This window comes from Penicillium solitum (genome assembly GCF_028829755.1).
Source record: "Penicillium solitum strain IBT 25940 chromosome Unknown utg000009l_segment0_segment0, whole genome shotgun sequence".
NCBI classification, from domain to species: domain Eukaryota; kingdom Fungi; phylum Ascomycota; class Eurotiomycetes; order Eurotiales; family Aspergillaceae; genus Penicillium; species Penicillium solitum.
In genome coordinates this window covers 1761607-1789218 of record NW_027072128.1, presented here as the reverse complement: position 1 = coordinate 1789218, position 27612 = coordinate 1761607, and the positions used below count along the sequence as shown (strand labels likewise).

The 27612-nt window shown below is 47.6% G+C and overlaps 10 protein-coding genes across 10 annotated transcripts; 4 read left to right on the top strand and 6 right to left on the bottom strand.

The window, feature by feature from the left end:
* Nucleotides 1–1115: 1115 nt before the first annotated feature.
* On the top strand, nt 1116–2237 carry N7455_011774 (uncharacterized protein; the record flags this gene model as incomplete). The annotated part of the gene is made up of 1 exon (XM_040953898.2): nt 1116–2237. One exon carries the CDS (start codon nt 1116–1118, stop codon nt 2235–2237), a length of 1122 nt encoding a protein of 373 aa, XP_040815707.2.
* A 785-nt stretch (nt 2238–3022) lies between these two features.
* N7455_011773 (GMC family oxidoreductase) lies at nt 3023–4963 on the bottom strand (the record flags this gene model as incomplete). Its single annotated transcript, XM_040953963.2, has 1 exon — nt 3023–4963. One exon carries the CDS (start codon nt 4961–4963, stop codon nt 3023–3025), a length of 1941 nt encoding a protein of 646 aa, XP_040815808.1.
* A 1463-nt stretch (nt 4964–6426) lies between these two features.
* On the top strand, nt 6427–6705 carry N7455_011772 (uncharacterized protein; the record flags this gene model as incomplete). The annotated part of the gene is made up of 1 exon (XM_065606752.1): nt 6427–6705. The coding sequence occupies one exon, from the start codon at nt 6427–6429 to the stop codon at nt 6703–6705; it is 279 nt and encodes a 92-aa protein (XP_065459918.1).
* A 1863-nt stretch (nt 6706–8568) lies between these two features.
* Nucleotides 8569–8956, bottom strand: N7455_011771 (uncharacterized protein; the record flags this gene model as incomplete). Its single annotated transcript, XM_065606751.1, has 2 exons — nt 8569–8864; nt 8932–8956. The coding sequence occupies 2 exons, from the start codon at nt 8954–8956 to the stop codon at nt 8569–8571; spliced, it is 321 nt and encodes a 106-aa protein (XP_065459917.1).
* A 1276-nt stretch (nt 8957–10232) lies between these two features.
* On the top strand, nt 10233–12129 carry N7455_011770 (uncharacterized protein; the record flags this gene model as incomplete). Its single annotated transcript, XM_040953754.2, has 8 exons — nt 10233–10491; nt 10543–10631; nt 10684–11038; nt 11090–11354; nt 11408–11495; nt 11558–11672; nt 11729–11758; nt 11825–12129. The coding sequence occupies 8 exons, from the start codon at nt 10233–10235 to the stop codon at nt 12079–12081; spliced, it is 1458 nt and encodes a 485-aa protein (XP_040815792.2). The 3' UTR covers nt 12082–12129.
* A 944-nt stretch (nt 12130–13073) lies between these two features.
* Nucleotides 13074–14470, bottom strand: N7455_011769 (uncharacterized protein; the record flags this gene model as incomplete). Its single annotated transcript, XM_065606750.1, has 3 exons — nt 13074–13891; nt 13930–14128; nt 14183–14470. The coding sequence occupies 3 exons, from the start codon at nt 14468–14470 to the stop codon at nt 13074–13076; spliced, it is 1305 nt and encodes a 434-aa protein (XP_065459916.1).
* Nucleotides 14471–15496: 1026 nt separating this feature from the next.
* N7455_011768 (FAD-dependent oxidoreductase) lies at nt 15497–17129 on the top strand (the record flags this gene model as incomplete). The annotated part of the gene is made up of 4 exons (XM_040953872.2): nt 15497–15635; nt 15743–16311; nt 16369–16709; nt 16817–17129. 4 exons carry the CDS (start codon nt 15497–15499, stop codon nt 17127–17129), a joined length of 1362 nt encoding a protein of 453 aa, XP_040815782.2.
* A 375-nt stretch (nt 17130–17504) lies between these two features.
* N7455_011767 (uncharacterized protein) lies at nt 17505–19356 on the bottom strand (the record flags this gene model as incomplete). The annotated part of the gene is made up of 4 exons (XM_065606749.1): nt 17505–18053; nt 18112–18800; nt 18859–18982; nt 19045–19356. 4 exons carry the CDS (start codon nt 19354–19356, stop codon nt 17505–17507), a joined length of 1674 nt encoding a protein of 557 aa, XP_065459915.1.
* A 1022-nt stretch (nt 19357–20378) lies between these two features.
* N7455_011766 (zinc-binding alcohol dehydrogenase family protein) lies at nt 20379–21449 on the bottom strand (the record flags this gene model as incomplete). The annotated part of the gene is made up of 1 exon (XM_040953896.2): nt 20379–21449. One exon carries the CDS (start codon nt 21447–21449, stop codon nt 20379–20381), a length of 1071 nt encoding a protein of 356 aa, XP_040815822.2.
* A 1150-nt stretch (nt 21450–22599) lies between these two features.
* On the bottom strand, nt 22600–24347 carry N7455_011765 (uncharacterized protein; the record flags this gene model as incomplete). Its single annotated transcript, XM_040953818.2, has 4 exons — nt 22600–22981; nt 23046–23589; nt 23648–24044; nt 24108–24347. The coding sequence occupies 4 exons, from the start codon at nt 24345–24347 to the stop codon at nt 22600–22602; spliced, it is 1563 nt and encodes a 520-aa protein (XP_040815576.2).
* Nucleotides 24348–27612: the final 3265 nt, after the last annotated feature.

The window sequence follows — 27612 nt, the reverse complement described above, 5'->3', positions numbered from 1 at the left end:
TTGTTTGAGGCGAGGTTTGGGGGCTTTGAATTAAGCGGTTAGAGAACTAGAACCGTTTCCGAAGTCCCTCCACGAGTCAAAGTCCAAGCAGGTATTGGATAGACCAGCCAAACCCAGGACCCTGACTGTAAGGCCTACTGGTTCCATGACTGGTATAGTTCAGATAATCTGAAAGGCAGGAGTGTAGGGAAAGTTAAGGCCTGCTGTGATTGTGTTTGTCGTGCTGGGAGAGAAAGGACACGCCAGGGGCGTGCAGGATATTTAGGTTTAAAATAGTGGTGTTCAGGGCATCCAGGTTCAGGGGCTGAATGGGCTGAAGAAGTACAGGGACGACAACAAGGACCTGCCGAACGGATCAAAAGAAAGAGCAAAAAAACAAAACATACAACAGTGAGGATTCGCTGGTGGTCACCCACCCAACTACTAACTCACCGGCGTGTGGCTTAAGTACGGCTGAGCGGACGGGAAGCCCTGTTTTCCACACCCTATGGTCGTATGTATTGTGTTACGTGTGGAAGAAAATAATAGAGTCAACGCTGAAATAGGCATATAAAAAGGATAAGTGCGCTACAGACAGGACTCACAGGGGGAGAAGGCGAGAATCGCCATTTGGCTTTGGCGGCGCGGCCCGAATTCCCATGTGCTTCCCATAGGCATAAAACTATATCAGTAGCCAATGACGAAGAGGGTACTTAATTTAGTGTCACTGCGTATGACAAAAGTTCCTTGCATCTGTCTCTCAGAGCCTATCAAAAGCCGCTGGGAACCAAAAGGGGTCTGATAACCCCTCTTTTAATCCCGACGCAAACACAGCCCCGAGATAGTGTTATACTATGCCTCATAGTGTCAATGTTCATTGGTATCCGTCCTCAGGCATCTCTCATTCAATACCTTAGCGCTGTCTAGTTTCTATTCTGGGGGCTGCGCCACGCTGTTGTGGCAGAGAACCCTGTCATGTCTACTGGGATACTTGCAAGGCTCAATGTGCAGCTTGAAGCAATTAATACAAATGGCTCTGCTCCAGATGCTATAAATTAATCGAACAGAACCCCTCCATACCTAACAGTATATTCCGATTGATTATTTTTAAATTCCCCAAATTCCATAAATTCATGATGCCTTCACGATATTCTCATGTCGCAACTTTCCCCATGGCTCCTCTATCCGAGATCATCGAACTCGAACCGGAGGAAGAACCTTGGTGTGCCGGTTACGCTCCTTCGCAGGGTCGTCGTTGTCACATGCGTACAAATGCACGCGGTCGCCGTTCGGCAATGATACTTCTCAACGAGGGTACCAAAAACCTTCAAGCCGGTCGGAACATCGATATACTGCTGGAGGATTTAGCTCCTCATGTTTTATGCACAAGGTTCCACCAGAACCAAACTTCGGATCTCGTGCGTCGTTGGAAAAGACAAGTCCGTACATATCTCGATTCGCAGATTGTTTCAACGCCATATACACGGCCAGCGAGAACATCACCCCGAATGATCTCAGAGACTGCTGCCGCAGAAATGGAGGAGAGAATTGCCGTTCTTCAGCAAAGACTCCGTGAGGCCAAGGAAGAGGTCAGACGCCTTGAGGCTGCTCAATCCGTCCTACCGAGTACTACAAACACTAGCCATCACGAGGGAAGAAACACGAGCACGGTCGTTAATTCCAGCAGCAGGGGAAGCGCATCGACCGGGAATACTCCAGTGCATCATGTTAACGAACCATTGAGAAGAGGCTCGACGGAATCTTCTACCAATCAGTCAGCAATCACAGTACCTCGGCCTGCCCAAGCCCAGGCCAGCCCTCAAACAAGCGGTATTTCTGTTTCGAGTCCAAGACCAGTGAACACACCAACTGTGGCTCGCGCCTTCAGTAGAATTGGTAACACGACCAGCCAGGATGAAACACCCCAGTCAATTCGCCGTGAGGTTGAAGGAGAATGTGGTATATGTTTGTGCGATTTGCATGGTTCCCAAGATGGGGACTTGGACGAAGAAGAGGAGAGCGAAAGCAGTGGTGACGACGACCACGATGACGAGGATGATTATGATGATTCTGATTCTGATTCTGATGACGATGACGATGCTGAGAATAATGATGCGGATGATCATGAACACCTTAAAGAATTGGTTTGGTGCAAGGCGCGCTGTGGAGTTAACTTCCACAAACAATGCATCGACCAATGGCTAGAAACAGACCACGCTTCCACATGTCCAACATGTAGGAGCAATTGGGAACACTGAATGGGTATGCCGTTTTTGCGTTATGAAATGATGCCTTTGATATGAATTATCGTTTAATGAACTACACACGGACCAATGAACTTCCTATTTTTCAGATTAATCAGAGATAGAGCTGCTGTTATATGTGATGTTCATCAGCGTACATACCTGAGCAAATTGAAACCCTGATAAAACAAATGCACAAATCCCCTTTTAGATAGACGGTTGCATCTGGGATAGTGCAGTAAGCAGTAGCTGACCTGAGAGTTGGCCCTGGCCTGAGCCTGGTGTAGGGCTTCCATTTACTGAGAAGCTCGCTTTTGAATAAAATTTACAGAACCTGCGTCTTCTAGTACAGTACACATGACGCCTAGAGAGTAGAATCCCCAGTTTTTGATATTTGGAAATGATTAATTCTGGTGGTGGGTTGCAGCATGTCCAACTGTCACGATCTGCGACGGCGCATCAGATAGCAACACGGCCAAAGTGGGGGACGGAGAAGTCTAGTGCTTTGATAAAAACTTCGAACTTCTTCAAGAGATCTATCGAGGACTATGCAAATGTTTTGGTAGACTTCATATAGATGGCGAATGAATCAACCCTCTAGTAAGCTAGGTGTAGTGAGTAAAGAGATACAAACTAATCCAGCAGAATTATATACAAGATCTTTGTATTTGATCAATAATCGATTAAATATACATATGCACAGAATAATGAATGGCTTCACAGCAAGAGCACCGAGCACATTTCCATCCAACGGAATCAGAAAGCTCCCAACTTCACACATATAAGCACATCTGAATCAATTAAGAGCTGGCCTCAAGCTCGCTCAGAATCTCATCAGCAGCCTTCTCGGCAACCATGTAAGTAGACACAGCGGTGAAGGTACCGGGGATCTTGGGGTAAACGGAAGCATCAACAACACGAAGACCAGAGACACCGCGGACACGGAATTTGGAGTCCAAGACAGCCCGTGGGTCATCATCAGCGCCAATGGGGCAAGTGCAGGAGGCATGGTGGCCCCAAGCGCCATCCTTGATGTAATCCTTGACATCCTCCTTGGACTGGACATCAGCGCCGGGGAGAACCTCGGTGACGTTGACGAGCTGGCGCTTGAACGCGTCACGGGCAAGCTCGATAGCTTCATAGAGAGCAGTGAGATCGGCATCGTAGTCGCCGACACCGGTGTCGAAGTAGTTGAAGGTGATCTTAGGCATGTCAAGGGGATCAGCGGACTGAAGAGCGACGGTACCAGCGGAGTTGCGGGGGTGAGCCTTGAGAATAGCCCAGGTGAACCAGTCGTGTTCGTCAGTCGCGTTGATGCTGTAATCGGGGAAGTAACCACGGAAGTTGACCGGACCACCGAATTCGAAGATATCGAAGTCATCGCCGGCTGTGGAACTTTTGTACAGCATAGTGGCGGCAAGACCGGGGGATGAGTAGATGCCGCGGTCACCAAGGATAGGAGATTCCCAGTCATTGATGCAAGGGTCGTCCTGGTCGCGAATGCTAAAGGTGCACTTGTCCAAGCAGGAGAAGTCCTCCTCGATCTTGCCCTGGACGGAGATTTCATAGTGGTCCTGTAGGTTGGTGCCGACACCGGGGAGATCCTTGATGACCTTGATACCGAACTTCTTGAGTTCCTCGGCGGGTCCGATACCACTCAGCTTAAGGATCTGAGGAGAGTTGTATACTCCGCCGGCAACGATGACTTCACGAGAAGCAGTGGCGGAACCGGGGGTACCGGGAAGGGCAGATTTGGACATAGGGCTGGCTTTGTAGAGGTGCTCGCCGTCGAGGAACTCCACACCGGTGGCGCGGGGAGGGGTTTCGGTCTCATCAAAGGTCACCTTAGTGACGTGGGTGTTCATACGGACATCAAGAGGGTACTTCTTTGAGCCATCGTCGTTCTTGGCATCGCGCACAGCAATGATAAACTCGCGGGGACCATTGCGGTGGGCGTCATCGGTGGCAATAGGGATCTGGTAGTAGCCGGGCTTGGTGTCACGGGTCTTCTTATCAGCATTGGCATCGCCAAGTAGTAGGGTGCCAATGTTCATAATGCTGTTGGTCAAGTTACCAAGCGCAAAGGCACCACCGGTGAGCATGCTCAGAAGCTGGGTATCCTTCAACACAATGCTAAGGGGCGCGGTTTCGGTCGACAACCAGCCGTCGTAACCGTGGCCCTTGGCTGCAGGAAGGGAGTACCCATTGTTCTCCAGCTTAGTGAAGTATTTGCGCATGTTGTCGGGTGTCCAAGAGTTATCGCCGGTGATAGTCTCAATGTACTCAAAGTCAGACTGGTGTGGGTAGACTGCAATCAAGGCGTTGTGGGCAGTGCAACCACCAAGGGTACCTGTACGAGGGTAGAGGGTTCCCTTCAAGGTCGAGCCCTCTGGAGGGTTCAGACCGGTGTATATCCCGCCATCAGGCGTGTCGTAGCTAGCCTTCCAATCCCGAGCCTGACGCTCCTCATCTTCGTAGTGGTGAACGAAGAAATTCCAGGAAAGCTTCTCGTCTTCAGAGGCTCTGGCGGAGTAGGCAGGGATGGTGTAGTTGTAGTTTTCACCCTGATCATCACCAGCCTCAAGGAGCAGTGTCTTGTGGCCGGCCAGAGCGAGGCGGGCAGCCAGAGGACCACCACCAGCACCGGAACCCACAACCACATATTCATAACCAGTGATGTTAACGGCTTTGGCCAGGCCGGACGTGGCAACCAGCAGGCCAAAGATATAAGAAAGAATCATATTGACAAAGAATGACTATGAGTGAGTTGGCCTTCCAAAAGAGAAATCCTGCCAGCTTTTATGCTCCGTTTTCCCCCTGAACAATGGGGATTGTCCCCGTTGTTCTCTATTTTTACAAAAGCCGTTGAAGACGAGGCCGGCGTGCCGCGGCTGTCACTAGTTCATGGCGATCTACCCGCAGACAGTTGGGCCTAGTACTTTTCCAGGAACAATTCCCGAACGATCATCGGTAGTTTAATTTGTACTTGGTATGTACTGCATATGTACACCCCTGCTGATCCTTAAAACGGATCCACATTATTTCGGAGGTTTCTCCTTTCCAGAATCAAGCTTGAGTGTCAGTTCGCTTTGCCAAGGCAATGCGGTGAGTTCCCTGTAAACGAGGTTCACTATAATCCCTGTGATTCGGAGGTTCAATACTGTGGCGTTTCAGATCTGAACAAAAAGAGTTCAGTCAATCGAAGATACTAGAGATGGGGAGAGAAGGATGAGAACTGGAGGGACAACTGGAGGGTAAAACCCTGGACGTCGCAAACCCCACATCTGCAAACAATGCAAACAAAAAACCGTTTTAGCATGTGACAATGGATGTGACAAGGATATCGGAACAACTATATCATTCCTTCCGAACCTAATCGATCCTTTCAGCTTTCTATTTACGAGAATTTAGTAGATTGTGAGAAGAATTAAAACTAATTATTTCTAGAATTTTTGTGGTATGTGTGAATACATCTCGTATAGCATTCCTATTGTTTTTTTGTCCAAGGAATATGGTCACCCTAGGCCTTAAACAGGAAGAAGATCCCCTGGCAACACAAACAACACAAACAGCATGGCCCGTGACGAACTTTACACGGTGTGTATTCGGATCAGCGACTGCATGACCTTGGCTATAATCGAAGAAATGTCAGCTTCGCTGTATTGAAGGTCATGCACTTGTATAATGTGTGTATGGCTGTTGGGAAGGACTCGATAGCTATTAACTAGAGGATTCGAGAAAAACATTACCAAATGAGCCAACCTACCACGAGGGGCCTCGCGCGACGGAAGCCCGGGCGTGTGAACCGGACCAAAGGCATTGTGAGACTGGTCTCGCCGTGTCAGTGGGGTGTTGCGAGCATCAGGGGGGTCTAGGAGACGTCCGGGTTGCCGGCGAGAGCAGTAGCGAGTCCAAGTGCCCCCGTGGCGGCACCATGGAGAGCACCGCGGCCACCACGGGGAACACCACGTCCACTATTCTCACGGCCAGCGCCCCCAGTACCAGTAGAAATTGCAACCACGAGCTAGTTAGGTCATACACATCAGATCTTATGTTCACTTGCACCATCCCAGAAGAAGACCGGTTTGGATCAAGGGATAAATAAAGCAGGGGGGTATCTAACATCAATCTGCGCGCGTGGAAAGCTCCGCTACACGGGCGGCGTAGTCGTCCGCGGCTTTCGCTGCTTCCTGCTAGATTCAATATGAGTGTCAGTCCTCAAATGTCTGGGAGGTCAAGCTTTGTGGAAAGAAAATCGATCGTCGACTGTGCGTCAACTGTGCGATGTGTAACAACTGCTGAATCGACAGAAACAGTAACAATCCCCTGCGAAGATCTCCGTGAGACACATACACAGCATCCACAAGAGCAAACGAGGTCCAAGGAAGTAGATAGTGCGATGCAACAAGCACGACTAAATATGGACTCGCCTTTCTTAGCCGGTATCGCTTCTCCTTTCGCCGCCTACACTGGCGCTTTGTGAGACCGCTGGTACTAGACCCAGAGCCAACAGGAGGGGGATTGGGACGAGGCGGGAAACCATTGCGGACAGCATTCATCTTTTTCCTTTTGAAAAGGAAGGCGATAAGGAGAAAAGAAGAAAGGAGGCAAACAAGGAGAGCTTTCATTTGGTTGTGCATTTGGTCGTGGGGGGAGAGAAAGGAAGAGAATCTTGGAAGTTCACTAAGCGAGGAGCGGTCCCTTCCATCTACGTGATCTTGTCTCAACGCAATCACCTGCCCATAACTTTAGAAGGCCAATGTTCATCCATGAGGACAATGACGTGTCAAATTCTGGCTGGTGGGCTCTCCTTTTCAAGTAACTTATAACCAAACTTCATTCGAGCATTCAATAATATTCTTCTTGGGGCTGTCGCTTGTTATGTAGCCAGTGAGTCCGTATGACAGTCAAAATTGATCATACTCGGGATTTGTCTTAGTTACTCTGAAGTTAGCAATTTATTTTACTAGCACCTCGTCAACTTAAACTCGGAAGAGCGGCCCATATTGGGCGTCGGGGAATTTCCCTGTGATGTAAGAGGATGAAGATCAACTGACTACAAAGACGACAAGGGCTGAGAAAGGTTACACTGGCACAAATTTGTTTAGTCTATCGGCGAAATAGATGGCCATCCGTAGGGGAGCTTCCAATGTATTCTGTGCCTAGATGTAACATGTCATTGGGCCGTAGACCTTGAGTCTCGACTGATCTTCAGGTATGCGCAGACATGGTCGACTCTGACTATTTATACGTCATTGCAGCGCTGCATCACTTGAAATCTGCGCTATACAAGTAGGTTGCCAAAGTTTGTCGTGGCATGAGTGTCCGACTTCCTGTGGGAATACGGAACATCGTCACATACACAGAGAAAACTATATACTTCCGTCATGGAAGGCAATAACGGACGGCACTATATGTATATAGAAATTTAGGTCGTAGCCTAGAAGAGTCCACCATAGGGAAAGTAAATAAATTCCCAAACTAAATATCCACCCCGATCCGAGTATATCTTCGGAGAAACATTGGAACAGCATGTAGATCACATCATACCTCCGGTACGTCCATTGGTGAAGGAAGGCTAGAAACTACGTACACACCTCCAGTGTTGACCTAGTCCGCTTTGATCTGAGTTACGAGTAATTGTCTTCTTAAAAGAGTAAAGTAGGAAAGTAACAAAGGGAATCTATCCTACACTAATTTAGTCGACGGCTCTCGCGATAAACCGTGAATTCCAGTGGATTTAACCTTTGGAAGGACATACTAGTATAATTTAGGAAGGAGAAAGTCGGCCTGACTCGACAACTGAATAAGGCATAGTAGCAATCCCTTGGGCAACATATAATGGGCAGCCATCCTCCCCTTCCTTTCTATTAATTTTGCATCCTACAACTACCCTAACCATCTGCTATCCAATACCCCCATCACCTTCACCCATCCTTTTTATCATTTATCATTACTGTTCTACGACTTGATGGTAAAAGCCCCCTTCCACTGAGTTTTAGGATGAAGAACGCAAGGCACTCATTGCCTTGAGCTCATTGCACGCACATTTCAGGGCAACCCTGAGCGGGGTCTGATACTATCGGGGTCCAACCTACATAAGCAAACTAGCAACCTTCAGGTAAGAGCACCTCGTCTGTATTTGGCAGACGACCCCCTTTCCAGATAGATCGTCCCCCGTCTCCCTTGGAGATTAAGTATACTCACCAGAATCTAGATGGAAGTATATTCTTATGAGTTATGACAGTTATGACAGTTATGAGTTATGAGTGCTTTTTGTCGCGTTTTCGGTGTGTGGGCACCAGTGTCTCACCACACCTTGGCAGCACGCGCTTGATCAACACATCTAACCACGCAAGCCATCCGACCAAGGGTCAGTTTGGGATGACCGCAATGATGCGGAGGTGACGACCGAGTGGCCGAGTTCAAACTTCGAAGCGTCGACGGTGACGTGATGGTCATCGAGGTATCCGTCCGAGGAGTCAGTTTGAGGTGGCCGGAAAGATGCGGTGGTGACGGCCAAAGGGCCGAGTGAAAGTTTTGTATCGTCGACGGTGACGTGATGGATATCGAGCCGACCGAGAGATCGGTTTGAAGTGGCCGCAGCGACGCGGTGGTGACGGCCGAGTGGCCGAGTGAAAACTTCGAATCGCCAACGGAGACGTGATGGACATCGAGCGAGTCTGAACCTTGATTACACCGAGCATACAAGTTCGCCAGCCTGTTGCGGACATTGGGCTTCCAGTGAAGCTTGACTTGCGTTGCTACGATGCAATGCAGAGGGCCAGTGCCCCAGAGGCCACCGGAGACCCTAACCCCAACTGAGATCTTGCAAGACGTGTGTCTGCAATGCCCGACTCGCAGCGACCCCGACCCCGATCCCGACCCCGACCATGACCCTGACCCTGACCCTGACTGAGATTATCCAACGACGAACGGGTTAGCTCCAAGGAGGAGTAACCCGACCGGTCTTCGCGGAAGACCGGGGTCTCTTGGGACTGCAATGGGCGTCCCAGGGGATCCAACAGCCGCGAGCTTGGACCTCTACGTGGTGCTGTTGACTAGTAGCCTTTTGGTGAAGCCAACGCAAGCTCATGTTCTTAATTCACTTTCGTTCATCCTTGCAGTATCCTGCCACTACTAGACTGGCCATCCCTCAGAGTAGATAGGAGGGACTAGAGACGTTCCTACACCATAGATACCTGCAATCTAGTCAGATTATTGGCGTACAGTTTGGCTCAAAACTGAGACGAAAATGGACGTAAATGTTTATGTATCTTTAATGGTACCTCTTGCACCTCTTGCATCTTCGATGAACTCCCAGGTCCGGTTATTTCCAGACTAAGCCGCCACATACAAGGCATGCATCGTTGAGGAAGTCTGAGCTCTCTCTGTTCCACAGTCATTGAATCATTCTCTCTTCTCTCACTAGCTTCGCCGTTGAATACTGCAATCATCTAGAAGTGGAACTGTCCACTGTGAGATTGCTTAGTCTCAAAGGATAGCGTTTACTTGTGGGCTAGTCCTTAGTCCCTATTGTCATGGAATAGACGGAGAATCAACTTCCGTCGCCCGTCAGCCTCTTTGGAATATCCAATAAACGGTCGGCATTATTTGAACTTTGTTGCTTCTCCGGTTTATTCCAGGGTTGTGAGATGAAATTACCAAGGTTCTTGGCGTTTGAGGGCCGTGTTGGTTATGATAATTTTCATAGAACTAGGATAGTAGTATACATAAATGGCGAACCTAGGTGGATCAAATGGACTAAATACCTACTAAATGAATACCTCCTAGACGCACAAAAGGTATAACAAAATCACGAAAGGGAATGTTTTAAAAGCCAAACTACAAAGTATTCCTGCCAAGATGAAGAATATAACGTCTTCCTTTTACCCCGCAATGTCGGTACAATAGAGGCCGACAACTAGATGAGGCTATAAATCAACTCCAGTTTGACGAGTTGGCATAATTTCTAACATCCCAAAAGACAATTGGCACAACACCATCAATATGCGACTGTTGTCAGCTTTTCTGGCTACCCTTTTGGCTGTATCAGCAAAATGTAAATACATTGTCCCTGGGGGTAGATGGCGTGACACAGATGGGAACTTCATCAATGCACACGGTGCCGGAATTACCTTCGACCAGAAGTCCGGCCTTTTCTGGTGGTTCGGCGAGCATAAGACAGAAGAGGAGCCAGAAGGCGGAGGCGTCTCTGTTTATAGTTCGGAGGATCTGAGTACCTGGAGATCGGGGGGACTGGCCCTAGGTAACTCTCCATCACCGTGCTGGAGATCAATCAATAACCTAACATGTACAGCTCCTATCAAAGGACACCCATATATCGCTCCTGGTGGCGTGATCCAACGACCTAAAGTGGCTTACAGCGCCGAGACTGAGGATTATCATGTGTGCATGGAGACCTCCCTCAATGTTTTGCTTTCCAAGGCTAATTAAATAGATGTGGTGGCATGCAGACAATTCGACGTACGGGCTCCTTCTCCAAGGCCACGCGGTATCCTCCACAATCGGTGGGCCATACAATTTCGTTGACGCAACAGCGCCCCTTGGAAACTGGTCCCAGGATTTCGGCTTGTTCACTGACTACAAGGACGGCCGATCATATGCCCTCTACTCGAATGGAGATAGCCGAGATGGACGAGATGTGTATATCTCAAGCATGAATAATAACCTCACGGCCCTCGAAAAGGTCGTGTACCGATTTCCAAAATTCGATCTTGAGGCTCCTACTATCATGCAAACAGAGAAGAGCTATTGGGCACTTATGAGCCACAAAACTGGATATAGACCAAATAGTAAGATATCTGGTTCATGGCGATGTATGAATTGTTTGGCTAACCTTTCAGACGTGGTGGCATTTCGGGCTGACTCACTCAGCGGTCCCTGGTCGCAGCCGTTTATCGTCGCACCATTAAATACGCGGACTTTCAACTCGCAGTCTGGATACACGCTCAGAATCGAGGGTACAAAAAGGACAACGCACCTATACATCGGAGATCAATGGGACTCCAATTCTGTCTGGGACAGTCGTTATATCTGGTTGCCAATTCAGAATAATGAGTCTAAGAAGACTCTTGAGTTGGAGTGGCACGATGTTTACGATCTTGACGTGTACGTGTGCTGTCTTCTGCCTTTACCATGTGATCCATACCAACTGAATTTAGGAAAACCGGGGACTGGAAACCTGTCAAGGGAATAACCTACTCTGCGAAAGAAGCAAAGACGCACGGTGATACATATAAGCAGGAGGCTGTGAGTATAGTTATAACATTTTAGGCATTGGACTATCTGTGGCTAATATGATTTGCTGAAAGAACTTTGCTACCGATGGCGTTATTCTCACTGGAATATACGGAAATGACAGCACTGTTACGTTTGAAAATATCGAGGGATCTGGAAAGCCGCAATGGGTGTCATTCTACTATCAAAGTGCGTCGACTGTTCTTAATTTCAGTCTCCCTGCACGATACTAACATTATGATTAGACACCGACGACTTGGGTTTCGGCGACCAACGTAAGTAGACTTCAACATATTGCCTAGGGCTAAATTGTGGTTCTGATATTCTAATACGTTCAATAGCTGGAGGTACCCCGGACAGAATCGGTGGTTCATGGCAGCTACGTCGAATTAGTAGCGTGGTGGTCAACGGAGACCCTTCGAGCGTGCAGACTCTATACCAACGAGATACACACAAAGGTGTCATTCTCTCCACTCCCCTGCAGCTGACACTAAACAAGGGGAAGAAGAATACCATCACAGTCGGGGGACTATGTAACGGGTTTGATTACAAGGGTGCGGATTTGGATCGGATAGTTGTGTATCCTACTGAGGGATAATATTGGAGATATCTATGTGAGAATGTCAGTCAGGACAATCAATTAGAAAGCTCCTGACATATAATCACAAAGAAGTGTTTGGCCACAGTCATTGTGTTCCTTCTCAGGTTGGGTTATATATATTCGCTAGTCAGCCTCAATTTTCTCTCAAAATTCAATCATTATTTTCCTTCCTCGGTCTCTCGCTCCATCCCGGGCGCGCATAGATCCCTATGCTCAGGAAATTTGAAATTTGGCAGGACACCTTATTTTCCACCCTGTCTATTGCCCACTCACCTCTCTCACCCGCGACGTTAAACTCTCCAAGATTCCTAAATTTATTTTACTCTATTATTCTGTGCCACATGTAAGATGATACATACGACCATAGGGTGTGGAAAACAGGGCTTCCCGTCCGCTCAGCCGTACTTAAGCCACACGCCGGTGAGTTAGTAGTTGGGTGGGTGACCACCAGCGAATCCTCACTGTTGTATGTTTTTTGCGTTTTTGTTTTGATTACTGCTTGCTCATTTTGTCGGTTGGTCATTCATAATTACTAGAGTCTCGGATTCGATCTAGTGTATGTACGAAAATCCAATATTCATACCGGATTTTAATCTAGCGCCACTAGCTTGTAATTCTTGTGTTATGTGTTTGCGCCAGAGAAGAGCGAAGATATCAACCAATAAACGTAAGAGTCCCAGAGAGGTTAGAGGTCTATCTGTCTGGTACACCATTTGCGATCCACCGCCTATACAAAGTGATTTGTTGTAAATGGCATTTCAACAGAGATGGCTGGATGATTACTCAAGTTCATTGAGAATTGTTACTCGTATCATCAAGTCCATAGAATTGTTACTTGGACACACGGAGAAGAACAGATAATTTTGGTTATGCGATTTATAATCTCACTAAAAGGTAGTAGCGCTCGTATATCAACTGCTGTCGGATAATCCACGATAATTTACCAATATCCACCAGGTCTGTAGGCTGTAAGGGTAGGTTAGCAGGGTTTACAACCACTTCATACGCCTCGCAGCGTAACTCCCACCACCCACAACGCCTGTAACGCCTGTGAAAGCAATCAAGGTTCCATATCCACTCCCATAACCGTACCCAGCGTTCCCCTCCCACGGCAACCCCTTGATAAGACCCTCACTAAGGGGCCCGGAAACCAAATTCCCGATGCCCCTTCCGGCCGCAAGACAGGCAAAGACCATGCTTGACTCAGCGGAGGGTTTGTTGTGGACCACCTCGCGCATAATACCAGGCCAGGTACTGGTGTATGAGCCCGCGAAGAGACCGTATACGATCGAGAAGATGAACAGAGGAGCGAGGGACATAGAGAAGCCCCAGATGAGAAAAATGCCGATAGAGGATCCGACAGTTGAAATGAGGATGCAAAGCGTCACATCGAGTTTGTCGATGATGGCGCCCATAAGTACGCAGCCGACGACGGAAGCCAAGTTGAAGAGGATAACAGTCAGTGCTTGGAGGGAGGTCGAGGCACCGATCATGCCTGCGTAGGTCGGGAGGTAGATAGACGGCAAGAAAAAACCGAGCGCCTCTACAGTATTGCAAAACTCGAAGATGGCAAAGGTGGATGTAAACATGAACCGGAAATTCGGGGCAGGCGGACTGGGTCGGTTATTTGGGATAGGCACACGCGGTTTGACAAAGTAGACCAGCGGTGCGGTGAGAATAAACAACACGACTGCAAAGCCACGTAGGGTAATCCGGAACCCGTACTTGCCCAGCAGCTGTTCCATGACGATAGGGAGAACAACACCGCCGATTCCAGTGCCGGCCCACATGACACCAACGCGAGGCCCTTTCGTCGGTCAAACCACTCTTCCATTAGGAGGATACATGGGGCGTAGGCGATGCTGCCGCCGAGCGCATAGAATATCCCTTGAGTTACAATGAGGTGATTGGTGTTTGTGGCAAGGGAGCTCAGGCCGAGAGCCGCACACATTAGTAGAACACCTAGGGCGCAGCCAAAGCGTTGATATTTGGGCCATTGTCTGTAGGCGGCGAACACAAGAGGGAGGTCGAGATACATGATTCCCTGCGGATAGAAGTTAGCTCGCGTCGGGTTGTAACATGAAATATTCAATTTTACCATAGCGCAGGTTCCAACGACGGCAATATTACCGGAGTCCTTGAACTGGGGTATATCGCTGTAATACGCTTGGAAGACACCGAAGGTGAAGGCGAACCCCCAGACGAGAGCCTCCATAACGAAGCACGCAGCGAGGAACAGCCAGGCATTCATTCCACCATCCATGGGCGGGAGTTGCGTCTCATAGTGAACATTTGACATAACAGTGCCGCCTCTTATTCCCTCGGCCGGAGTCCGTAGCCCCTTTTCAGGCTCGTTTGTCGAGTGTGAGCCCGTAACTTCCTCCATTCTCAGAGCCGAGGTCGACCACGAGTAAAGAAAGAATAAGTAGGGAAATATTGCCCTAGTAGATGAAGCTTTTAAATAGTGTGATGGCTATAAAATTTAGTAAACCTCCAGCCCACTATAACATACATTTTGTAGGAAGCTTTCGGGGGCCAATTTGAACAAATATAAGCTGCCAAGCCATATGGAGAAATCACCCACAGGGCGTGAAGTGATCTAGGTTGAGGCATTGACTGGGCCAATCAGAGGTAGTTGACAAGGCGCTAATGTGGCAAGGTATCCACCAGGGCACTAGTGACTCTTAGTAACCATGGAAGACACCCGTGGACTGGACCTAGAGTGTGCAGGCTAACTCCATGGATAACTCCAGAGCTACCTAGCTTCGAGAAAACATCTGGAAGCTTCTTCCATGACGACATTGTTTCTCCTAAGACTTACCTAGGTAGGTAACAGGAAGTTGATCGTTCTTGCTGTGACCTCGGTGTTCCGAATGCCGCTTACTAATACCAAGGCGCCCGCCCATAGGGCGGGCGGGCCGATAGCATATTACATAGGTAGATGTACCTGTTGAGAGCATGCACATTTTGTCTGCAGAGAGAGCCATGTCATTTATTTTCGCCTGCTGCGGTATTAACACCTCCCTTGGGTTGATCACATCTGAATTACCATTCCCAAGCTGCGGATAGCAGTAGATACTCTTGGATTCTCATATGATTGCTCAGTTGTCCGTGCGGGTATAACTACTGCTTTCAAGGTTGCTGGAGTACCTGGCTAAGTCAACCGGAAACTGGAGATCTTCAGTCCCGGCCCTTGGCGAGCCTTAGTTAGTGCTAATGATCTATGTAGGTAGAGGCCTACCGGGGTACGGAGCCAGGCTCGTCCGCTCCGTATCCATCCATTCCCTTGAGATCCGGCTTAATACGTCTCCGCATGAGCCATATATATTTGAGAATGACCCCAAGCAAGTAAGTATTCAAATCAAGCAGGGTTTTTTCAAAGATCCAGAGGTCAGCATTGTCAAAATCAGCCATGAAGCGAGAAGAAGACACAGGAATCTCCATTCTCGTCGTTGGGGGTGGCATTGCGGGTCTATCATTCGCTATTGAGGCTCATCGCAAGGGTCACAATGTCCGGGTAATCGAACGGCGACCTCGCGGAGAGACCTTCGGTAAGCACAGAACAGAAGAGAGCTGGCAGTGGACTTCCTCCCACTGGACAGGAACCCCCAAAATCGAACGTATGGCTGACCAAGTGACGCATGGATTCTTGATGCAGGCGAAATGATCGTAATTACGACTCCAGCTCTCCACACCCCAAAGAAATGGCCGGGCTTCATGGAGCGGGCGAGGCAAGAGGGGGTTGCTCCAGTGCTCAATATGAAGAAATTCGATGGCACACTGATCGGGACCTTCCCAATTGGCGACCCCAAGGACCTTTCCCTAGCTATCTACCGATTAAAGCTGCATAATGTTCTCCACGAGTATGTCTCGCAGCTCGGAATACCGGTCGAGTTCTCCGCGGCGGCTGCGGATTTCTTCGAGGGAGAGGACCATGGCGGTGTGATCATGTCTGACGGCCGCAGGCTCACGGCAGACGTAGTGGTGGCTGCTGATGGAGTTGGCACCAAATCATGGGCATCGGTGGTCGGCAGCAAAGACGCCCCCATTAGCTCGGGATTCATCCTGTATCGAGTCACCTTCCCCGCGGCACCGGCGCTCGAGAACCCCGTCATCGCGAAGGAACTTGAAGGGTTCAGGGACCGTGCATTCTTACATGCTGGTCCCGGGGCGCATGTGGTTACTTGCAAGTCGGAAAACGAAATTTGTTGGATGCTCACTCGTAGGGTATGTTCCCCCACACGTCAAGTCTCCGCTATCTGATATGACACTAATGTCACCCAGGAGGACGGCGGTGATGACGAAGAAGATTGGGCCAAGACCACGTCGATCGACAAGGCTCTCAAGGCCATTGAGGGCTGGGAACCCTTTATGACTGAGCTTATCAAGGCGACACCAAATCACACCGTTCTTGAATGGAAGCTGGTTTGGCGTAACCCTCAACCGCGGTGGGCGTCACCCGGCGGCCGCATTGTCCAAATTGGTGATGCCGCACACCCATTTCTGCCAACATCGGCTAGCGGTGGAACAATGGCCATGGAAGATGCGTACTCCCTGGCCGCATGCTTGCAAATAGCCGGGAAGAACGATGTGTCCCTCGCAACGAAGGTGCACAACCACTTGAGGTATGTAATAACCCATGAAGCTAAGAATTGGTAGCTAGTCCTGGGTTGAATAGAGGCAGAAGAACGCTATGTGTTACAGAGACTGATCATACACGCTCCTATGATAGGTTCGAACGGGTCTCTTGCGCTCAGAAGCTAGGATTCAAGAACCGCGAGTTATTTCATAACACTGATTGGGATGCAGTTGCCAAGAACCCGGAGGTTATGGGCAGGATGGTCGGAAACTGGCTGGTCCACCACGACCCAGCGCAGTATGCAAATGAAAACTACGCTAAATGTGCGGAGCACCTTCTCAGGGGTGCACCATTCGAGAACACGAATTCTGTTCCTGGCTACAAGTACAAGCCGTGGACTGTGCGGGAGCTCCTGGACGCTTCGGAGAGTGGCAACCCTGTTCATGATGAAGGAGACTGGTCCTAGATCGAAAGTGAGCTTGTCACAATAAAGTAGACACTACAATTGATAGACAAGATATACCTCAGGATTTTTATGCCACTGATGCGGCATCTTAAAATGGTAGATCACAGGAGCATTCTCGTTTGGAAAGAATTTTGCTGTAGCTTCAAATTAAGGATACTCATGACCACGAGCTGCCTTGAACTCTATATAGGCCACTATATACCGGAAGTCTAATAAAAATATACTCTTGCACTCCTAACAGTAAAGGGGTGGTAATCAAAAGGCTAGGTGACAATGTATATGTAGCAGAGTGTATATTACAAGATACATAGTGACATGCTACTAAATGTCACCAAAGAAACCATCTCAAAGAAAAATGTTATCAGATGACTTTTCTTAGCGCACCGATGTTTGCCGTCTCACTCGAGGAAGGACTAACCTTCCGTGGGAGAGAATGCGATTCTCTCCGTCAAACCTCTGTAAAAGCCTATCACCACCCTCATGGCGCATTGGGGGAATAGTTCCGGCAGTATTCACAGAGCCAATCTCAAGAGTGAGAGTCTGCCTCTTGTCAAACAAATATGCTGTCGGGTACAGGGGGACGAGCACATCGTAGACTTTGCCCGAAACAATGCTTGATTTGGGAGCAGCAGCCTGACTGAGAACACGCTCGTATCTGAATTTATTCGCAGCTTCGTCGCGGTGGGAGAGACGGAAATTAACCCTTGCGAAATTGTTCATCGGCTCACCGTGGTTGCCAAGAAGAGTAATTGTGTTTCCGTTCCTGTCAATTGCACGGAGATAGATGAAAAGATCCAGGTCCTTCGCTTTCGCGCTAACCTCAAGCTCAAGATACGGTGATCCGAGTATCTCAAATGAATCGGAAAAAGCTGATTCAAGTGAGAAACTTATAGTTTCCTTGCGGCCCTGATAAGTGAAGGCCGTCTGTGCACTCAGGTTTGCTCAAGCAAAGTTGATTTTCAGGGCACAAGTAGAAGCTAACATCTTCCGCATCTGGAGGAGGAAAAGCAATTTCATTTTCGCGCCACAACGTTTCATTCCCGTGGTGCTGAAGAAGCCTGATCCGCGGAACATTTAGCATTCCGTTATCAGACCTTTCGAAGAGGAAAAAGCCCAGGAACTTCTTCTGCAATTTAATGTGCTCTGGTTCATAGAAGGCGGCCAGATGGTTGCCAATGTGCATTTCCAACCACTTGTGCTTAGATGAGACACCGTTGTAGGCTCGAATATTCCCTGGCAGGTGGAGTTCCGGGTCATTCCAGTTACCTGCAAGGTATATAGGTACCTCGATATCAGATAGTTTGCGGACTTTGTCAAAGATAGCCCAGACTCCTTCCGTGGGGTATTCGGTTGTCGTCAACAACTCGGGGTAGTCCACACGGTTGGCGGTAAGTTCTTCTTCCTCAAGTGAACCATCTTGCTTCCCAGCCTGAAATGGGACGACAAGGTTATTGTACCAATGAGACTGGAAATTGTTGCTGTAGATGCCTCCTCGCCGGGCGGCTTGGTACATACTGCAAGCAGATTCGTACGACACGATGCAAGTCAAGTGGGGTGGCCTCTGCATTGCAGCCCAGTATCCCACCATTCCGTAGTAGCTGATGCCAGAAAAAGCAACCTTGCCTGTTGACCACGACTGGGAAGCAGCCCATTCAACTACATCGTAAAGATCTTGCCACATAGAAGTTAGTTTTCTTCTTTCCTCGGCATCACCGGAAAGAGGAATTACCTTGCCCTTCAGCGTCTGCTTGGATCTTCAGCGATCTTTCCAGACCAAAGGGATCCAGCTTCCCTTGACTGCCTCCAATACCACGCGAATCGACCCGGAGAAGGGCGTATCCGTACTCCCTGCACTGGTTACATTATCAGCCTGGTAAATAAATGAATTGATATAAAGGCCGAATTAGCTACGCACCCATATGGTAGGCTCACACAACTCGAAGCAGGCGTCCGGGCCCAGCGGTTTGATATGTTTGTACATCTCGGCATAGATTGGTGTTTGCGGCAACCCGAATGTAGCAGCATGATTATCCTTGCCATAAGGACCCATGCTGCAAATGACAGGAACTTTTGTGCTATCCTGGGATGCAGAGAATGGCAAGAAAAGATCGGCACATAATTCAATCCCGTCCCGCATGGGAATGTAAGCATGCTTGATGCGGGTATATCCTTCCACATCAGACTGAGTACTTAAATACTTCGGACGGTTATTCTGGGTTGGAATCATAGTGAAGAAATTGGAATCAATAGGACGATATAATCAAAGTACTGAGGAGCACAGTTAAAGTTATGATCTAGGTTGACGAAAAGGGATTACCTTTGGCCTGTATTTGCACCATGCGTGTGAAATATATATACCAAGAAGTCCGACATATAACAATATTGATCAGGAGTCATGCTACGATCTATATCATGGAAGCAGTTTTCTTGCGGCATAGTGTCATGGTAGTGGGGAACCGCGGGGTGTTGAGAATACCAACGTTATTCGAAGTGGGATAACGACGATTTTAGATTGATATCCTCTATATATCACTCATCCGGAAAAGCCCGCGCCCAATCTTCTGAAATAGAAGCCCTTGGGGAGCTTTACAGGAGCATTAATAAGCGGGACTCGGGTGTGTCCCGTTGTCAATTGTCTCAGGTCGTTCCACAATGACTGACCAATACCAATGTTCTGACTCTGTATGGCTTTTGTAGTATTGCTCCGGTGTCGGACCGTGAAAATATTACTTAGAGACGTTGGCTATATATAGGATATAAGGTGTAGTTATACCTCACCCATAGTGTCTATGATCTCTCTTGAAGGGCGCCTTGAGTATAGTGAGTGAGGGTGTGCATAGGACCTTCGGTCCCCACTTCGTTATTGGCAGGATTTGATGGAACCCTTCCAAGTATCTGGTACGATCTGAGTTAAAGACACGGGCAATGCAGATAATCCAGAAGATAGAAGTGAGAAGAAGGCAAGGGATTCAGGTGCGATTACGTACGAAATCAAGAAAATGTAGAAGTTAACGAGACACCATTAAATTATACATTAAAATGTCTCTTACATAAAGTATCTTGTTACCACCTTCGTACACATGAAAGGTCCTCTAAAAAGAACTTCCAAGACAGAGTATCTCACATTTAGGACTACTCGGAGACCCTGGTACAGGGAAAGGGAACAGAACATAAGTGAGGTGCTGGGCTGCCGGAACATCTAGAACATTTCGAATCTTAATCTCTAGCTAGGCACAGTATTTGGATATATCACTGCAGCGGATGTTTCAGGGCCAACTTTCCGAAACCTCGGCCATGGCTTCCTAATCTTTGTAGCTCTTCAAGTGCACCTTCGGCCTTACCCGCATAAATATCCACTACCTCCAAGTGAAAGCGAGTCCCGTAGTTTTGAACAGCCCATTGAAGCACACTCCATGAGCGCCAGTGGTCATCTGGCCGAGCTGGAATCGTAATCGGGTGTGGAACACTGGGCAATTTAAGTGTAACGTCCTCTGCCGTAGTCGCAAAGGGCATCAGGATTTTAGAGTCCTGTTCATGAACCACCGACGCCAGTATCGCATCTTGCGAAGCACATGTTGCTACTTGTTGCGCAGAACCTCCCACAGTATCAAAGCCATAAGATATTCCGTCACACTGATAGTTCTTCAACGTGGACTTGATATCTGATATCACGGTAGGCGATTTGTAGTCAAAGCAGTGGGTTGCACCTAATTTGGATAGAACTGAATGCCTCTGTGGCGAGGCCGTGACAAAAATAGGAAAAATCCCACTAGCCCGAGCAAACTGCAGAGCGCATATCCCGACGCTACTAGAAGCTCCCCAGATAAGAAGTGGGTTGATGGCTTTCTGATTTCGAGGTGATTCGTCTGATGCGTCTTGAGGCAGTGTAAACTTGAAAAAGTTGTATAATGCATCAGCTGCAGTCATAGCCACCACAGATAGACAGGCGGCATGCTCTAGTGGGAGACTTGAAGGAACCGAGAAAGTCATCCACTCAGGAGAAACCATGTAGGTTTGGTGTGACCCGTACTTCAGCGGTCGGCCTAACCCTGTCGGGGTGCAGCCAGCTACAGTTTCTCCAACTTTGAAAGCTGAATTAGCGGATGCCTGCAGGACTTTCCCGCAAAAATCATACCCAAGGCATACAGGGTAGATTCCCAGCAAGTTGGCATGTTTAACGTCTGCTGGGTTTGCACCTGAGAAAATTGTCTCAATCAAAAGCTCTCCATTGCTTGGGCTGTGCATTCCGATGTCCCGATGGACCCCCAAGGCAAGATTCTCATCGACATGGAGAGATGTGTTCGTGGGTCTGGTAGGCATGAGGATGATATCGAAGAAAATCGTTCAAGAGCAAGAGGAAAGAACGGGGGTAGCAAAAAAATGATAAGGGCCAGATATGTTTGTCGTTCAATAAACCAAGAAAGGACAGAGAAAGGTATGTGATCTGTTGAATTCAAGATTAGAGGTCCAAGTTGATTGCTCCCTCATCTTATATGTGCACCCAACCTATACAGCAACCTGCGAACTTGAAACCTTCCACCCCGCCATCCCCCACTTAATCCCACCTTATCGACCTTCAGTCTGCCTACATTTCCTTTTCGCGGTTATTTTGAAAATGCGCACCATGTTCATGCCACAAAATTCGGATTCCCGGAAGCAGTTGTGAACAGTCTTCCGCTTAGTCACGGTTTTTTTTCTCCCTCTACCTCAACGCAATTTGTCGTGCATCTTCCCTTTTCGTTGGTTCTCCCAGATACATGGGGTTCTATAGGTCTGGTTTGAGATGCACTGTCATATAAGAGTAACATTCAGGGAATAACAACAGCAAACTAACCCAGAGATGTATATTGCCCAATAATATTCCACTCCTGGTCGGTTAAAAGGGTTAGTGCGGTAGTCGCCCGACTTAAGGTGATTCTCACCCGGATTCTCACTCTGTCCGTTGCGTACTCACCTTTCTCATCCTAAACTCCCAATTGATTTTTAATCGATTGCTTTTATCATCCTCTCCTACACACAAGATGACACATACGACCATAGGGTGTGGAAAACAGGGCTTCCCGTCCGCTCAGCCGTACTTAAGCCACACGCCGGTGAGTTAGTAGTTGGGTGGGTGACCACCAGCGAATCCTCACTGTTGTATGTTTTTGTCATTTTTTGTGTATATCTTTGGTGACTTCATGTAGGAGGAGACGGGGTCGAAGGAAAGATTAGGTTGACTGACCTGTTATCATAATTCATTCAATGCTTGACCAATTGCAGTGGCTCCCTATATCCTTAATACTTTGTGAGGCGATCTTGTTTGAACCATGTACAAGGAGCAAAGACATGCCAAACAAAAGATATGGACCGTCTAGAATAAATCTATGTGTATATCTATCCCCTGGGTTTACATTGTCCGCGCCAACACTCCAATCTAGACCTGCAGTCATCATATAAAAGCGTATAGCTGCACCGTGATGCTTTCCCCTCAATATACGTACTCAAAATTCGGGTTTTGTTTATCAGTCAAATCAGCGAAGGCCGTGGAATCGGCCATGAGCTCAGACTCGCCTCTCTCCCGTAATTCGTCGCGCATCTTCTCCTTTCGTCGGTTCTCCCAGATAAAGGCGTAGCGGAACACAAAGAAAAGCATGAGCTCAAGGCAGTTGGCAACCAGCAGAGAGCCAATTCCCAAGGGGTATGCCGGCGCTTGCTCAGATTTGTAAAAGAAGGGACTAGCAATGTTGCCAATGCATGCTCCAAACCATATCATACCGGATACGATCATTTTCTTGGACTGCCCACCGGTATTGGAGGTAACAAGGGAAAGGGATATCACGAAGGAGGCTTGATATGACCCAGTGAGATAGCTGGATATTGGGTGATTAATCAGTTACTGCCTTTTAATCAAAAACATCAGTTAGATAGACTTACAAGCAGATCAGTCGGCCGACGTATGCATTGTCGGGGGCAAGCAAGAAACCGAGGGCGCCCGCAATAGTCGGGACCATGAACAGTGCGCAGACTAGGGTACGGCTATTCTTCGGCATGTATTGGTTGGCGTATCCTCCAAGTACAATCCAAATGACCACGATTACTCCCTGGGGTATACCAAGAAGTGCCGTATTGAGTGTATCGAATCCGAGACCTTGGATGACCAAAGTGGAGAAGTTGGAGATTCCACCGTTTGGAACGTTGGCAAGGAAGCCCAAGATGGTGAATAGCCAAGTCTTATAATCGAGATACGCCTCTTTGACCTGACCCCAGTTAATTTTCCGTCCTTCAACACCGGTTTGATTGGATCGCAGTCGCGCAATCATCATGAGCTTCTCATCACGACTGAAGCCCCAGAATGTTGCTGGCGAGTTAGGCAATAGTAGACCCAGTGCAATTCCCCAGGCAGCGCAAACAGCGCCGATGATGAGGAACTCGTAGCGCCAGGATTGAAGACCACCTTTGATATTGCCGATTCCGTAACCTAAATAGCACAATAAGCATCTGCTACTCAATCCAGTGCAACAATGAATGACACCTACCAATAAGACCGCCGCCGGCGATACCAATTCCATTCCATAAATAGTATGCCGAAATACGCCAAGGTTGCTCGGCACGAGTATAGTATGTAGAGACGACAAGCATGAATGCAGGGTCAGCAATGGCCTCAAACGCGCCGGAAATGATCCGGAGTGCTGCAAGTGTGGCGAAGTTATGTGATGCAGCCTCGCACATGAGAATCACGCCCCACATGAAGATGTTAAAGGCGAGATACCAAGCCATCCGGCTGCGTTGCATGAGGAGGTTAGACGGGATTGCCCAAACTAACCATCCAAAGTAGAAGATACTTGACAGCCACGAGTATTCTGAACCGGACAGATTCAGGTCATCTTTGATGCCAAAGATTGCTGCGTACGAAAGTGTTGTCTTGTCGACATACTGTTAGAAACGAGTGGTGTTAGTTGTGACATAAACAGAGCGAGCTTGAGACGACCAACATACGTAGAAGAAGTAGCATATACCAAGAAGTGGAATGAGGTGCATGTCGAGCTTTCGTTTCAACCTCTTTTCTGCCTCTTTGTCGATGGCCTCATCATTAGGATATCTCTGAATTGCTTCAAGATATAATTCACTATCCTCTCCTTGGTTGATTTTGTCTGCCACCGATACCTTGAGGTTCTCCTCTATGTGTTGGACATCATGTCCGCTTTGCGGCTCGAGGGTTTCCTTCTTGTCCGCCATACTGAAGTGCCAGGTTTCTTATTCAAGGTCGGTATCAATCGGTGTAATCAGTGGAAGAGGTATTAAAGAATGACGATTTACCAGTAGCAACATATAGGATGACCAGCGTAATATAAAGGCATTTCTTGAAAAGCCGGCAATCGGCAATGCAAGTTGGGCTCCACAGCCATTGGTGGAATAAATTTCGCGGGGATGTGGGATTACCGCAAGATTTGGGGTCAAGTCACTAGGGCGACTCTGCTTGATTGTGTACACTGTGACGAACTATCTGTATGGAACATGGAGTGATTTGACAGCTTGCAGGTTTGATATATTTTTTTGAGTTTGTGCTTGTGCTATTCAAGGCGAATACTTGTGATCATGAGAGTAGAATATAAATTATTGTCGCTAGCTTTTCAAGCTGTAGCGAAGTCGGACAATCTCCGAGTATTGATGCCAAAAATGGTTATAATACGAAAGCTGACGATGTCATTCCTCCTCATACCCATTCCCGGGGTTATCCGGCGATGGAGTACATATTACAGCTATGTGCCCAGCTAGGATATTTAAAAGATATCGGAATAGGTGTATGTTTATCGGTAAGTATATTCATAGCATATGGAGGTAGAAAACGCGCATATGCGGCCTTGAGCTGCTATAGGCGGCCACAATGTGATACATACAAAGATCTGAATTCTGCGCCTATGCGGTTAGGACCTCTTAGGTTTCCCATTGTGGATCGGGTGCAATATATACATATATCTGTGGGGGAATGGGGGAATTGTGCCGGAAAAGGCAACGTGGGGGTCGGGGTATTCCCCAGGTGGGGGGCTGCCGAGCATTGGTAATATGTAATGACCGGGAATAATTGCCGAGCAATAGCTTCGTGCAGCCACAATATCCATAATGAACCTTTTTAGAAATTGGTGGCAGAGATCGGCATATGAATCAGCCCTTCGGCGTTTGGGTGCTTCCAATAGTCACATGAACTGGAAACCATAGTATTAAGCGATCCACCCGATATACCATAAAATGGGTCTGAAGGATTCAACAAGATCACTAGGGAATTCAGCAGACCGAGGAAGTTGCCTTTTATCCCTGTCCTGGGCCGTTTCTAAGGTTTCCAAGCTTTCCAAGTTTGCCTCAGAAAGTAAGCCAGCCAACCCGGGGCCCTGCCCAGAGCTGCCCAGAGATGGGGCCCAGTGGCCGGTCTTCACCAAAAAACCAACCCCTTTATCCCAGTCTCTTGGCGAGAGCTGAGTAGAGGCTTATCTCGCTCAAATATTTCGCACTTTTGGGTCACCTTTAGATCGGCCATATATACGGAATAGTTGTATCAATATGACAGAAATCTTTCTTAGATCATACCGGGGGTGGGGTGGGGTGGGGGGGGGGGGGGGGGGGTCACATCTCCCTAGGCACCAGAGATATCGAGTTACGGTCCTAACCCTGACTGATGAAGAGAAAAACTGGCAAGGAGATCGAGAGGTAGAGATAGGACCGACTCCCTTTAATCTATACGACATGCTTCTTCGGTTGCTCAGGGGCCAGGGCACACAAGCTTCTAAATTGAGTGACTAAACGGCCTGATTCGGGTGTTGCAAGACACTCTTCTTTCTTCTGATGCAACCAACCCTCAAGGGTCCATTGAGTTAAGATGTCTGGAGCCTCCCAATGTCTGATCTCAGACATTATATTTGTTGTTTATTGTCCGCGAGCCTAGAAAAGGCTCGACCAAGAGCACGTGATGTTATGGATATTGCTGCCTTATCTGTCAGGCCAGAAAACAATTTCTGCACGTGCTTATGAGGGTGGAAACTTCTTTTCCTCTTCTTTTTTTCTTTCTACTTGATAGACAGACATGTGATTCCAGGGACCTAAACTTTAGCCCCATAAGTCTATATATATCCTACCAGCCAAGTATGTATACGGTCGGGAATAGAGTGAAGATCCCGCATTTTATGCATCCCCGTAGCTTCTATGTCGGGAATAGACTTACAAAACTAGAGGTTTAGCAAGGGAATTGATAGGGACACCCCAACTTTTGTTAAGGACACCCCATATTATGTAATTTGAATTATTAGATAATATAAAATATCATGTGATATGTATCTGAAATACCCTTATTCTCTCCATTATTTACACAGTACACGACCTTCGTGTATGCCCAACTATACCGCATGCAGTACATTTTGATGGTGCTTTTTTCCTCTTCTGTATAGGCTCTTCAACTTTCTTTTGCTCTATCTCATCCCGCTTACGCTTCTTAGGCTTCGGCAATGGAACCAGGGGCTCTAAGAGTGGAAGATGCTCTAATATGTTCTCTGTATCACAAAGGCCAATTCGCCAGAACGGGTGGATATCTGATAATGGAATAGCTGCATTACCCTCTAGTAAAGTAGCAATCTGATGTGCGCAAGGTAGACCCATCGTTCTTGAGAATGTATTTGTACAGGGAGGTATAGGAGCTATTTCTGTAGCTCTTTTAGCCTTTGAAACTTGCTCACTAATTCGTCGGATTGAATATCGAGAGGTCCTAGTCATGATATTAGTATAAAGCTGTTGTGATGGTACTATTACCTTTTCAATTTGATCTCTTATAAGGTCATATTCAAGCGTAGTATGTTGGGCTTGTAAAGCTTGTGAAATCCTTTTAAATACAAGTAACATATCCCCTGTTGAAGCTCCTATATGCTTTTTTAAAAAGGTATGCGAGCCTTCAACTCGGGATGTCGCAGAATTACCTAGGTGTAGGTATTGTTGTGTCCACGTAACTATAAATTTCTCTTTATAAATTAGCTATGTATCTTTAATATATCGAAGGGGTAGGGGGGAGGATTGATATTGCTTTTCAAATTCTAAAAGCCTTATATTATAGATATCCTCGGTACTAGAATAGATTAGCTGAATCCACGATTTGAGAAATTCTTGATGCTTATTATTCGTATCGAAATACTGCTTTGTATTTTGTGTCACATTTTTATTAATATGCTATATACAAAGTAAATACGGATATCTAGGGCATACAACCCTAAGTGCACCTAATAGAGCGAGATCTCGATCAGTATAAAGAACTGGTTTAAAGGGTAGGGTATTTAGGAAGGAGAAAAAGGTCTTTAAAGCCCAAATATAGCTCTCTTCTTATTCTGCATAAAGCAGAATGTAATACTAAATGTCGAATTTGAGGGTGATATGCCAATGATATGTAATAAAGGCATCTGATATCGATTCGTTTTATAAGTACAATCTAGTACGAAAACCCTATTATACTTATTAGCATACTTGA